Genomic DNA, 14,853 nt, shown 5'->3' with positions numbered 1-14,853 from the left:
TACAGAGTTGGAATAATCGCATTATTTTAAAGATATCAACAAAATGGAGCGGCATCAGATGGAATGTAAGCTTATTAAAGGAATATGTTGAAAATCAAAGTTATCCCTAAAAATTAAGTAGTCCCCAATTTCGCACAGCCATTTCAAACCACCTTCATTATGCTAGCAGATGACATGTGCATACTACATATATGATACAATATTTTACTGAGATATTTACTCTCAGGTGACCTATGATTAGGAGCCTGCTATCGTTAGAATTCAAATATTGGAGCAGTTTTATTTTAAAGCCATATTAGTGTTATATTGTGTTGACAGTCAGTGACTTAATTTCAGTTTGTGCATTAGGAGGAGGAAGAAATTATCTTGATTTTCGAAGGGTGTTTATTCACATTTGGCAACCAATTGTCATTTTGCAGGGAAGGTGCAGTTTCAGCGGGATTTATGCTTTGTCAGATGCAAGCTTGTTTATGGCATAAAAGAATCATAAATTTCAGCATTGAATGTAATTATTTAAGAATTCATGACTTGGCTTCAACCATTGGTCCAGAATGAATTTTTATGCCAACAACTCTAAGTAGATTGTCTCGGGTTTTCTAATAGGCCAGAAGTAAATTGGTGTTATCCAAAGCCTTCAATTTTTCATAAGTACTAGCAAAACTTGATGTGGTTCTGTGTCAAAAAATTGTGTACGTTAACATGGAGCTAAATATCTCGTTAAGGGCTGATTTTTTATAAATCCTGTCATTGCCTATTAAATTTATCTTAATTAAAATCTATGTTAGCATGGAGTGATCATTTACGCTCGGAATTGTCTCCTTCCCAGTGGAAAACAATCACGGGAGGTGTAGTGTGCTGTGGTTGTCAAACGGGTGGTCACCCTTCGACGGCTTCTTCCATTGAGATTCCTCCTCTGTCATCGAACGAGGTATCGATGCAAGCTGCAAACGAGATGAAGGGAGATAGTGTTGAGGAAGACCTTGAAACTGGAATGTCAAGGTCGAGGTGCAATTCTCAGGCTCATCCCACAGACAGCACCATTGCCCTCACGGTGCACCAACCACTTTACCCACCCGGACGTATCATTCATATAGTGAGGCACCATCCAAGGAAGGGAGAGTAAGTAACGCCACCAAATCCACAGCTCATACTCACGGCTCAATTGCTATAGTGTACCATTCTCGTTTTTTAAGGATGGAAAACTTAAGAGAAAATCATTCCTGGAAAATGGTAGTATATTACAGCACATGAAATTAAAATTAATTTGCCAAAAGCAACACTTGTCTCAAATAAAGTTCAATGGATCATGACCAGACATGGATGGCAATGAGTACAGTTAAATCTAATATTTTAGTAACTCTTTACTCATTGAATTTTGTGCCAGCCTTTAACACTGTTGGTCTATGCTTTCAAAAAAACCTTTATGTAAAAGACAAATGTTGAAAGTTGATTGGTCAGACAAAAGGGGGTCCTCGTGGGAATGATTAGGTGAATAGCAATGTGAGGCAAAAGGAGATGGAGCTATGAGATTTCAACTTCAGCCTCAATTAACTTACTTATACCATATGTTAGGAATTGTAAATGTTCATCAGCTTATGTGATAACTCATTTTTTCTTTAATAATCGTACAAATTCTTTTGCATGAAATTTCTAGGGAGCAAAAAGATTTTTGCTAAATTAGTTCACATATTAATCTACTAGTAACTTCAGATTTAACTTATCAGACATTTTGGACTTTAAATTTTAGATTGTTGAAATGCAAACCTCCTTAGCTGAGTTAAGATGTACATTTGGCTTATGAAAGTCTGCTAATAACCATGTTAGTTTGCTCCGATGAAAATCGACCAATAATTATTGCAACAAGTTGAAAACATCTGGTCAGTTTTGCAATTCTTCTGGCAGTGTATCTTGCCTGACTTGCTGAATAAAATATTTTCCATCCCATATTCCTAAGACACCGTAATTTTACTAACTATGTTAAAGTATTCCCCAAATATGCGTCACTTATATCAGGGTCTACTATTTCATTATGATTTGTTATTATTTAATTTATCCTTTCTTTGGTGATTTGAGAATTTTTGTAATCGAATATATTATCTACACCAAGAAATATACATTTACCCATAGTGCCTACACATACAAGTAGAATAGAATAGAAGGTGTTTGTTGTCTCGCAAAGGATTTTAATCATAGAATCTTATTAATGAGCTCATTCCAAGGACCACATGACTACAATATAAATGTTCTCTCAAAACTTGATGACCAAATTTCCAAACTCTTCACCAGGCATAATAATTGTGTCCAAGATATCATCAAAAGATTACTCATTGGCACTATGGATTGCACAGTTTTAGTTCAATAAGTTGCATCATAATTATCAAATGGAATATGTACATCTTGTTATTAGGTGTTAGGTTTCAGGAAAAAAGGTGATATATGTGTATTAAGTGTATTTGGTATTAAGACCATGAAATCATTTATTCACATTATGATCTGTGTTACCTTGGGTTTATCAGCTGGCTAGAACACTTCAATTAGTGTGGAGCACTTCCCTCCCTTGAATCATTTAACTTTAAATTTGGTAAAAGAAGGAAAAGCAACCTGAATAAAATACAGGAAATGCCTAGTATAATCTTAGCACAGCCTTATATTTTTAGTTCATATTTGACAATCATTGTATTGTTATTGAAGTATTTTTTTTTAATTTTGCTTATGTTTGAATGTTAGCCGAGGCAAGGAACTGTATCGCTGTACCTTCGTATTGGTTATATCCATTCAAAATATCTTAACCATTGGAATACCAGTAATAATAATTTTGTTCAAATGTGTGAAGATTTTTTCTCGGAGCATGCGTTAAATACAAATATCTTACAGAAGTTTATGTTCCAACATCATAGGCTCACCAAAGGAACTTCAGAGTTTATCATAATGTCATTTATCTCTGATCTCTGCAATTCATCATTAATTTTCTGTTAGGACTCCGAATTTGGATTCTTATTCATTAATCATGTGAAATGCATTTGTTTTAATATTATTTGGTTTCTTATAATAACCTCCTTAGTTTCATTACATTGACAATCATATTTAATTGAATCACAGATCAAAGTCACAACCTTTCATCATGGCTTAAACAATCCTTTACAACTGCAACTTTATACTGCAGTAGGTAATGAAATCAAGGAGGAAAGTATGTATTCTGATTCTTGCTGTATGTATACCAGTGCCCTTGGTTGCCATTCTGGTTCCTGTGCCAATAAACTTCCTAGATCTTCTTTGGAGGCCCTACAGCAGAGCCCAGAAGCTTAAGCAATTGCTGTGCGTGTGCCAAGCACTTCAAAGCAAGGCTGCAAAAATGAAAATGGTACACTGGTGCATGTACTTGTGCTTTGGAGCATTTAAAGTGAGAATCGGAGCATATCCAAGGCATTTCATTCAGTACCAAATGAGAGAAACATGACATTGTGATGATGACTATTATGTCTGCAATGGGGCAATTATGCTAGGACAGAGATGTGTTAGGAGATGTTCTCTCTTAATTAAATGCTGAAATATTTTTGATTTATCAGCACATGAAATGTTTGTACTATATTAGCTACCTACCAATGGAAGGAATTAATGGAAGATTCTGGAACATGCATTGAGTTCATGAATAAATAATCGAGATTAATATGAAGTTTCTGTGACTTATTTAGTAGGCATTGGAAAGGTATTCTCTTAGGGTCATTCATATATGAATTAATTTTCATTCATCTGTGGCGTGTATTTCTTTTACTACAGTTATTCTGTCTTTGGATTTTTGTGAACTTATAAGGTTACAATCAGCACTAACAATGGCAAAACATCCAATAATATGAGTCAGTACTTGTAGATGGTGTTTTCCTTGTTCTTTCATAATTATGAAACAATTTAATCAGTTAAGGGTCAAAAGTTTTACATCCATCCCAATGTCTCCAAAGTGATTTTTCTCCACAGAAAAATCCATTGTCTGCGAATGTCATGCATAAATTTTATTTTTTATTTCAGGTTATTAGACACTGAATAAACTAACTTAATTACTCTCATTATGCCAGTGACTGACGTTTCTCACCAACAAATATATTTCAAATTTTATTGTTTAATTGAAATATTTGTGTTCAATCTTAGAAAATAAATTTTTTTCAGTTAACATTAATTGTAAAAATGAAAATTTTTTGAAAAGCAATGTAAGATGAATGATAATGTTTAGGAAAAAAAATTTCCTATTTCATGAAAGTTATAGCCGACATTTATAACACAGAGTCTGTGAATCATCAACATTGATATGAGTTAATCCTTTTTTTGTCTTCACCTCTTGATTCAGACAAACCATCCAACCTTGAACCAAAGTCTGTCAATTCAACTTCGTTTTTATTTCATCATGCACCATAATGACAACTCCATAGTCAGCCACCAAACAAACCGCTGACTACCCTTGAGATGCACTCTCAATGATACTCAGTTCCCTGGAAATATCTAATCTATTACATGCTTTCTCACTCCTTATAATGGCATCGCCTAACTAAAGTGATCGATCGATACCATGGTTGGTTTGATCGGTGAAAGTGGAGATCATCCAGTTGAAAGGACAATGGCATGTGAAGTTCACACATAAAGGTAGTTCCTTTCCCTATGCCACCTATAGTTTCCCTGGAAGATCTGGTTTCTGAAAAATCACATGGCTTGGGGTGGAGCTAATGTTGTCCAGAGTAGAGCCAACCCGGGCCCTCCAATCACTGGTCTGCTATGTCACTTTATAATGGCATGCAATTTTACTTATCATACAGATAGAAACTTGAATATAATTACTCTAAAATCTTCAAAGGTATCCTCAACGATTGGTCCCCGAGGTCTTACTAAAAGTAAAGATTTAAAAATCCTGCTACCATAAAAATGTTAAGTAAGTCACCCAGGCAAGTTATGGGAGGCTAAAATATTTATCTAACTGATAAATTGTAGCTACATTTTAGAGCAATAATGACTACTTTCCATGGTCTACAATGCAGGAGTAGAGGAGTATGACTGGTGGAGTAGGGTGAAGAGGTAGATTATTTTATTTATGTGGATTACAAAGTAACATAGAAATCATCAAGATAAATAAAATATAGCAATTACAAAGGAGTTGCATACCACGGAGGGGAGGTTTTACCAATCGGGGGCCTTTAGGTAATCCACCAGTCAGATGATTGGGCATTGGACAATGGACATTCTTTATCCAAAGAGAGTTGAATTTTGGTTAATATGTGTAAGAATTTAAGAGAAGAGCAAAATCATTTAAATTAATTAAATCAAAAGTGAATGTGTACCTACTAATCTTATAAATGTATTAACATGGATGCTTGATATTTCTCAGCTGGTCTCCATGTTGTGCTTAATGATAAATGCCTAAAAACTATTTTGCTGCTTAAATTTGTTGAAATGAATTGGTTAATGGAATTATGTATTTAAGGATATGTGGGAAATATGTATTTAGAGTGAAATTTTTTCTTTATGATTTTTTTCTACTGTTATGTTAAGAGAAAATATTGAGATTTCAGTAATATTAACCGTAATTATTAATCACCTCGCATAGTTTTGTGTTCGTTATTATGGTATGTTCACGCTGACATACTGAGGTATTTTTGAGTTTCCTTTGATTTTCATGGCTATTTCATATTTTCTGATTTTTCTTGAATATTCTGGAATATTACTGTACTCCTCAATATATTTTCATAGCTGAAACCTGTGGTACCAACATAGAAATGAGATTTACTCCTCTCTATTTTTTTATTTTAGGAAAAAATATGAAAAAAGGTGGAGGTATGTAAAAATTATATCGATAAAGGCATTTATTTTCATACTAATCCATCAAAAATGCATGAGCAGTGGAGTTGGGCATGCTATTACATGTTTCACAGTTGAACCTGCTAAACACATGGTTTTGTGCCACAATGGTGTGTCAAATTGAGAAAATCATTTCCTTCCTGCACAGTTTTGAAAGGTCAATGAAATTTTATGGCATCAATGCCTTATTCAAGTACAAGGTAGTTATATGTGAACAGAAAACACGGACAACTTTCCGGCTGAAAATTTTAAATTTGTGTTTGAAACTTGAAATTGCTACCAGATGCTATGTAATTGCATCTCTGTATTATCAATTGCAAAAGAAAGGAAAGTAGGATTAATATTAGTAGGTGATAACTTCCTAACTAATTACATAAAAACTCATTGGCCACCCAGAATTGTTGTTTCCAAGCCTCTTAATTTGTATTAATCTTGAAAAATCCATAATTATCCATATGAGTAAGTGATTTTTACGTTGTAGTTGTTAGTGTACACTCCTCATTACAGAAACTTATGCTCCGAATGTACCGCCATTTCTAATTTTACGCATTGAATTAAGCTACCAATCAAGTACATCAGTGGTTTGATATAACTCAGTTTATCATCTCTGTAGATTAGTGGGAGTTTACATATATTTAGGGTTTATTCAGGGTCTGTAAAACTATTTGATTTTAGACAGATAAGCTTAAGGAAGGCCGTCCCTGTCCTTGTTGAAGCTTTTTTCTGCACACAGACTTCAGTCCTAGGATTCATTAATGAATTTATGATGAGCTATATTATATTCTCAAAGCAGTATATAATTATATAATATTCAAGACCTAACCAATTAAATTTCTGTTATGACGTGTCAAGTTACACTTTGGCTTAAGAATGGCGACTTTAAGAAATGAAAGTTGATCACCCTACTTACATTGGTTGATCTCCAAGCATTCGAAAGCTAGGTAATCATAATTTTTTATTATCGTATATCACATTTATATTCTGTATTCTGATTGGATCATTGAAAAATTCTATCTATGTCAAAACCATCTTGTAACTTTTAACAACAGGCTCATGCATGCTCACATACTCTCAGCTACCTCAATCATTTCCCCTAAGCATAAGACTAATTGAAAAGTTGGGTAGATACATTCATCACCCGTGAAGAAATCGATACAAAATATAGAGGTGTCATTCATTCTATGCCACTGAAAACCAAGACTGTTTTTGACCTCTTAGTTGGTGAAAATGATTGAAGAAAATGTTCATTCAAAAAACTGTCAATTTGGCCTTTTTTTCTGAAATCAAACTAGCATTTGGAAGTAATTTTTAAAAAATGGTGACTTTGACTTAACGTATTATCTTAAACATTTACCATATATTTAAGGGAAGAATTCATGTAATTATTCATGTGATGACTCATTTAAAACGTACGTTTTCTAGCCTCCTAAATTGAAAATTACTCATGTATCATTAAAATTCAACAACACAAATATATCTGAAATGTATAAAATTGGTATCAGTAATATAATTGGCCACATTTTATCTCTGTGTCATATTAAAGATAATTTTTATGTATCCCCAAAAATAGCTCAAGGAAACCAGCCCTGCTAGCCTGATGACTTCAGCAGTGTCTTGGAAACACTAATTCAGAAACATGTATCTGGCTTCAGCTGTTAGTTCTATTATCATTAGTTTATTAATGGTTCATTTGCTGTTGTTATTTCTTTATGAAATGATTATTTGAGCACCTATATTTCAGCTTCAGAAACCCTTTTCCATTCACTTTTTTGAAAGTCACAACTGTTGCCAAAATTAAATACTTCATAACAAAAATAAGCATACTTTATATGCCTTAGAATAGGTGTAATACCTAATGGTTTAACTTCCATGTGTGCAACCCGTAATGGCTATGTTAATAAGCACATGCCAAGTTGGGGCTTAAAACCAATGCTAAGACTGTATGTTGATGATATTCAGCAATGCGTATGGAATTGTGAAGTCGTAAATTGAATGAACTACATGCAGCATGGCTGGCATACATCGCCCAACCCTTTTTTATACTCCATATCAGTGGCATTTGACCAAGTAAATAGATAGATATTAGTTTTTTATAATTTGCTAGCTAATAATCCAACGATTATAGTATTTTTCATGCAAAATACATGACTGTCCTGAATCCATTGTCATGTGAAAACTACAAGAATACCCATCATTTTTCAATTTATGTATAGTTTTTGTTATGAACTGATAGTTTAATCCTTGATAGGAGTTATTTAGGAAAATCAGTTCCCTAATATAGGTATGCCAAGATAGTCCTTGCACAAAAGAAATGTAGGTTTATTATCATGGCAGTTTCTAAGAGAAGCAAAGCTCTAACACAATGATGACATGTCAAACTAAAATATAAAAGAGCACTGAAATATATTGGCAGATCCAACTGTGTGCAATTTTGGAGTACTACCTAGTTTGTAAAATGAAAACTTGGGTAAATTTTTAAATGGCTGCTGATGTGTGGTTTTATGTGGTGTCATAATTTACTAAGTATTGAATGGTTCCATTTAGAATGGTGTTTAGTGACTGTATTTTTATCGTGATTGTTGCTACTAATATTTTTCTTGTTTAGATAATGATTAACTATGCTATGGCAGTAATTTTTATATGCATGGGAGACTAATGAACTGTGTGATGTAACGTGTAAGTTACAATGTATAGTAGAAATGCTAACTTAACAGTACTGTCCGTATGGGAAGGGACTATGCAATGTGTAGTTTGTATCAGATAATTAGAACAGCAGTCTATTACGTCTATTCTTAATTTATCACTGTGTTTCTAGTACTTAGTATCTGTATAGTTATTGACTTAATGTTTCCACTTTGTAGAAAGGATATTCAACTAGTTATCTTTTTCAACATTCACTGAGCAACATGTTTGAAAACTCTGTTGCCAATGTCATTGATGGCTAATGTTTTTATGCTGAACATATCGGAATGGACTCATTATTAATAGCACTTATCATATTCAAATTCTGCTCATGTATGATTAATCTCCAAAAATTTCATTATGGAGATAATATGATGGAAAAAATTTGAAGACCGGCATGACTCTCTCGCAAATTTCATGGCCATATAAGGGGTTGTTGTTAAAAAAATATTTGAATAAGGTAGAAGTGTATTCCACAAGAAAATTTATGTTAATCAATAAAATTTCTTCCAGTTTAGTAATATTGACAGTAAAAGAAACCCAACTCAACTTATTAAATATCTTTTTTTGCCATTAAACCATGTGATAAGCAGCATTTATTTAGAATAGGGGAGCGTAGTGCAAGAATGGGAAGGAGGGGGAGATGGGGAGGATTGTTACCCTCCCCTTTTCCACAGTTTGACCCCAAGTATATTGCCAAGAACCATCAAGTTAAAATGTTAATTTGAAGGGAAGTGTTGATATGTTGTCACAGTTAGACTTTTGACTATATTGTTGACTTCTGAGAGTTGATGCTTTTTCATTTGAGCTACAATTACCCCTTTCATAATCTATTGGATTCTTTGATACCACTCCTTTGACTCAACCAAATTTCTAATTCAGCAAATGGTTGCAAGGAAATTTATCCTGGGGTACAGTTCTAGTGTGCATTTCATGACAATATGTTTGCATTTTGTTAGCTGCATAAAATCATGTTGATTTTCCCCCTCAGATCTATTTGATTCCAGTGGTTGTCAAACCTTTGAAATGGCCATGTCTATACAAGGAGAGAAATTCGTTAATAACCTAATGTAGCCAGGTTGGAGCTCTCTTTTTAGATTCAATTTTAGAAGTGGTGATCCTAAAATATTGAAAACAATATTTTGATAACTTTTTCAGTTACTAGAAAATGGTAGTAACATTAGACAATGGAAATGGAACTCTCTTTCTCTAGTCAAGCATTTGCTTTCCTAGTGATTACAAATTAATAAGGACTAATGGAGCATGGTAAATAATTATAAATAGTGATGTTTCACATCAGCTGTCCAAAATTCCTACTAAAAGAAAGATTCCTATGCTTATGAAATGGAATTAGAAAATTTAAGAGAAGACAAGGTTGTTATTTCTTCTCCCTATGTTACATGCACACATGATAAGGATACCTTAAATTTAAGTAAATTGCTGTTAAGATTATCTGAGTTTAACATCCCCTAAAAAGGTCATCCTGTAGTGGTTTGTGAGGAGATGCCTACTTACAGATTTTTAGGTATGCTCTATCAACGGACCTTATTTTGGTCTATTAAGACTTTCCTAGCCCAGTCTCAGGGGTATAATTGGGACTAGCACATCTGCCTGAATATAAGCTAATGTTTTTGTTATATTTGTCATAAATAAATTACCCAACTGCTAAATTTCTAGCCTCAGGAAAAAATATTTTATTCCAGCATCCTATCAAAAATATTAACAATTTTTGTCATTTTTATGTACAATCTAAAGTATCTATTAATTTTAATGGGTTTCCTTTAGCTAAAATTACTCTATCCGATTCCCAGGATCAATTACAATTGCATTTGTTTCCTAAATAAAGATTAACTAACTATTTGATGATGGATTTCAATGCTAAGATGTTGGAATAATACGTATATAGGTGTAGAGACATATTTTCCAACATTTAGAGCAGTGGTATAAACCACAACTCACCTGATTAGGAACAGAAAGAAATGAAATAATTTGTTAAAGTTTATTCTTTGATGGGTGATTGAAAAGTTAAGACAAGACTGCTTCTTGAAGAGCAGAGCACTCATGACACAATTGATTGTGGTAAATTTGACTTAGAGAACCTATTACTATCATATGGCATTCTGTAGAAGTGAAATGGAGACAGGACATGGAATTAATTAATTTACTCATGCCAGAGTGTCCTCAGGATTGCTTTCGATGATGGAATAATGCTGCTGGATTAAAATCAAAGTGATAAGAGAAGACCGCGGCACAACCACAATATCCCTTTGACATGAAGCATTCTGCCCCTCTGACTTGCCACTGAAAAAGAGCCAACCTTTTCAAGAGCAGAGGTTTCATAGTCTGGACACAAGCCTTTTGTACCGACACAATATTAATGGATTAGCTGACTGCATGTGCACACTCCAACAGGCTTTTCTGATTGCAATGGGAGAATGGAGAGTTTAAATTAGTTTTTAAAGAAAGGTACCTTCCTGCTTCAACTACATAATTAACCAGATTTCTCTCCAATCCCCATATAAATGTGATGTGTCACGGTTTCTAGATGGCCAGTATGTACTACCAAGAATTCTTCAGGAAAAGTCTGCATAAAATACTGAATTAGAGAACATTTTGTAAATTTTTGTGGGGTTCAGTTTCTATTCAAGCAGATACAGCATGCCAATCCGAGGACTCATATTCTGCATTTTTCTTTGAAAAGTGTTTTTGTTTTGACCAGCAAGAGCTTGATTGATGGCATTAAAAGTGATTGACTATTATACATGTGTCAAGTCATCAAGATTAGTTTTTTATACTGTATTTATATGGAATCCATCACTTCCAAGCTTTGGATATCGCCAAGTCTTCAATCCTCATAAACACCTCTACAGCTATATTTGGTTGAAATATACGTTTTATGTATGAATATAAATAAATCATTACAATTACCTTTCAAAAATTTAATATTCATCAACAATGTTAGAGGTCTATTTAATTAACTGTCAACTAAGGCGTAGTTCTATTGTCACAGCATGTCTATATACCTAAAAAATCAAAAAGCAGTACTTAACTTCTCAGTTATAAATAGTGAATTACTTAAATAATAGGGAATATTACTTATGGTGTTAATTTTGAGTGGCTGTTATGTATGCATATGATTTCCTTTTTCATTAAGGCACCTTGCATTCATAATTTGACATAATTTGTGTGTTGTCAAAATGCCAACTAATGCCTGTCATTTACATGCTAATCAGTGTTCTCAGTCCAAATGTTTTTCGGCATGTTTTAGCATGTGATCTCCTATTATGGGTAAAGAGGACAAGCTTGTGCTACATGGTAATTTCCCTCTGTAATTCCCCCCCCCCCTCAATTGTTGTGGATCTCACATTTGAAACATTCTATGTCCTCATTTGTTTTCTGCAGACAGGTACTTAACAAGCATGAGCCAGTTTACCAGGCCTTGTGGGCTAACAACACTGATTTTGATGAAGTGCTAATCTCTCCAGTAATGATACAAGACCATATGCCCGATAAGGTATTGGAGGCCTTAAACAAGGTGAGTTTCAAGTCTTTAGCAGATCATTTTAAATAACTCATTTCTTCATTATTTTTATTTGTTTGTATTGATGCTGTAAGTTGTTTTAATTGCCCAGCTTTATTTTAAAATTATTTATTCTTTGGTTTATTTATTTTATAGAAAATGGTATGTGTAGTCTTTTCTCATTTTTGCTTTTAATTTCATTTTGTCCCAGGTGATTTCTGGGTATGGAAAACGTCAACAGAACTCTGTCAATGAAAATGATCAGTCAGAGAGCAGGTAATGGCCCATTTATAAGTTAAAAAACTGCTAAGTCTTGAATAAACTTACACCCCCATTTCCTGGTCATTACCCACACTGAATGGTTGACATTACCCCAGTGAAAAGTTGGTATGTAGGCACCCTTTTAATATTCCATTGGTGGCTAATTTCTGTCAATTGAAGGTTAATAAGGCCTAGGAAATGGTTTCTAGGTTATAACTCACGCTGGACCAGCCAAACCTGCACGCCTGGTGTCACCCGCAAGTGATAGTGCCCCACCTAATGCATCCTGTGCCCCAGCCGAAGAAGACCCAGAGTGCTGCCACCTGCTCCTTGGCTCCCCCGCCAAGACCCCTCCCCATCGCCTCTGCCTTGAAACAAGTTTTGGGCCCGAAGCCGTTGCAACGCCATCATCAACGGTGACAGTAAAGCCCTTCCTCCAGATGTCCGGGGCCAATGGCCACAATGGTCTCGTGTCTGGATCTTCATCCTCTTCCTCTTACGCGTCAACAATGGCTGCCACGGCAACAACGGCGACCGCCACATCACCCCCGTTGGCCCCCCACCCCCTTCTCTCGCCATGGGAATATCCCTCCATACTGGAAGAGGTCTGCCAACGTCAATCCCCCATTTGCAAATCCCCTTCCGTCGGTCAGTGGCCCCCGCTGCTGGGACAATGGTCCACCACCAGTGGAGTTCTAAGTCCAGGAAGAGTGGACCTGGTCCATGATGACTGGCTCGGCCTGGCTCCCCTGGCCACACCAGAGTCTTTGTCGGAGGTGTCCAGCATTAGCTCAAGGGCCAGTCTAGGACTTGTGTTGGGTGCGCAAGCAGGATCCGAGGTGTTCGTGACGCCACCGTGTAGACGTGGGCGTGTTGCTGTTCGTTCCCAGCGACTTGGAGACTCCTTGGATGGGGACAATGTTTGCATGGGCCTTGTCGGGGACACAGGTTCAATGTTGCCGATGGTAACATCAAGTTCCGAGGACCAAAGTTTTGAGTCAGCTCAATCGAGCTCCTCCAAGCAGGTGACATTCGATTTGGGGGATTTCAGTACAAGTAACAGGAGGGAGGATGCCATGTCAGTGTCGGCCACTGCAGGTGCTAATGTTGCGAGCAGTTGGAGGGGTGTGCCGAAAGCCTCCTGGAAGGCTGACCCCCTCCAGTCTGGTGGCGGTGGATCATTGGTGAGGGGGGAAGTGAACCAACCATCAGCCTCGCTTGCATCTCCGACAGTGTCTTCCGCCTCTTATATGTCCCAATGTTCCTCCCACACTTCAGTCTCGCCTTGTCTGGTAAATGGTCCAAGAGTTACGAAGTATCCCTTCCAGATGCACTCGGTTGGACAGGGAGAGAGTAGCGTTTGAGTCAATTAGCACCAAAGAAAATATATATTAACTGTTTCTTAAAGATGTGGCAGCTATAGATTGATAATAACTCCCAATTGTATGGTTGGCAGTGAAAAGATAATATTTATTGTTTATTTATTTATATAATTTTAAATGTACCAAAATGTAAAGTTTTGGCTCAGGAATAAATTTGTTATTAAAAAATGTCTTTATATTGTTACTAATGGGCATGTAAAATGTGGTCAGAATCAATATCATGATGGGGCAATGACATCTTATAACATTTGACTACTTTTAATTTTCACTGATTTTTAGGTTCTCTCCTAAAATGGCATTTTCAAATCAATGAGTCTTAGAAACAATTGTGTTATCATAATAACATTTAGCAGTAAAAAATACCTCCTTTTATGTGTATATAGTCCAACATATAAAAGCAGGCTCTCTGGCCAGTAGTCAAACGCTCTACCCTTTGATCCACATCACATTTATTTCCACATTGTACCTCAATCTTATTCTTTTAATGCCCTTCGAACCCACAGGACTTCCTCAAATCAACAAGGCCATCTGTGGGCCGCCGTCCCTCCTCCAACCCTCTCCACATCATGTTACCATCTTCTTTGACCTGCTGCCTCCCTGATGACAAAATCCCAGCCCAAGATTCATTCCCTTACCACCTGCATTTCAAAAAACATACACTGCCTCTTGTGTAACTTCTATTCTGCCTTCCACATGCGTAAATGTACCACCACCAATTCCCCCTGCATGAATTACCACTGCTACTCCACTGAATCTCCCACCTTTCTTAATTCTCTATACCTTTAATTCCTATTCACAATGCTTCCTACATTCAATCCTTTGATAACTGCTTCTTTGTTTCAGAGATTGAAAACCTCCCTGAATTTGCAAGCAGCATAGAGGTGAGAAATATGCAAGATTACCCACCTATGGGTACTTAAATTGTTCAAACCTCTTGGACTGAACACCATCCAATAAAATCATTCAATATCCACCGTCCCATCTTACCTCCTTGGCCATTCACGCTCCATCGCTTATGTTCCTGCATCACACATGCTCCCCTCTCTTCCGCCAAGAATAGCACCCTGAAGATGGTGGCCTTGCCATTAAAATGTCAAATATATTCATGATTTTACCTTGTGTTTCTGCGATAAGTTTTTAATCAAAGTTTACATAGGTATATGTTTGTGC

At 35.8% G+C, this 14,853-nt stretch overlaps 1 protein-coding gene across 1 annotated transcript in view; it reads left to right on the top strand.

The window, feature by feature from the left end:
• inaE (inactivation no afterpotential E) overlaps nt 1–13,845 on the top strand; it is a 269,827-nt gene extending 255,982 nt beyond the window's left edge. Inside the window, exons 12-15 of the mRNA XM_071584708.1 lie at nt 827–1,119; nt 5,791–5,814; nt 11,923–12,055; nt 12,511–13,845. Of these exons, the coding sequence (XP_071440809.1) occupies nt 827–1,119; nt 5,791–5,814; nt 11,923–12,055; nt 12,511–13,665 (1,605 nt within the window). The 3' untranslated portion in view covers nt 13,666–13,845. The remainder of the gene's footprint in view (nt 1–826; nt 1,120–5,790; nt 5,815–11,922; nt 12,056–12,510) is intronic.
• Nucleotides 13,846–14,853: the final 1,008 nt, after the last annotated feature.

Source organism: Hetaerina americana, unplaced genomic scaffold (genome assembly GCF_022747635.1).
Source record: "Hetaerina americana unplaced genomic scaffold, ioHetAmer1.1.p SCAF_2, whole genome shotgun sequence".
Taxonomy (NCBI): domain Eukaryota; kingdom Metazoa; phylum Arthropoda; class Insecta; order Odonata; family Calopterygidae; genus Hetaerina; species Hetaerina americana.
Note: the sequence above shows the minus strand (reverse complement) of the source record. Positions and strands in the feature narration are given on the sequence as shown.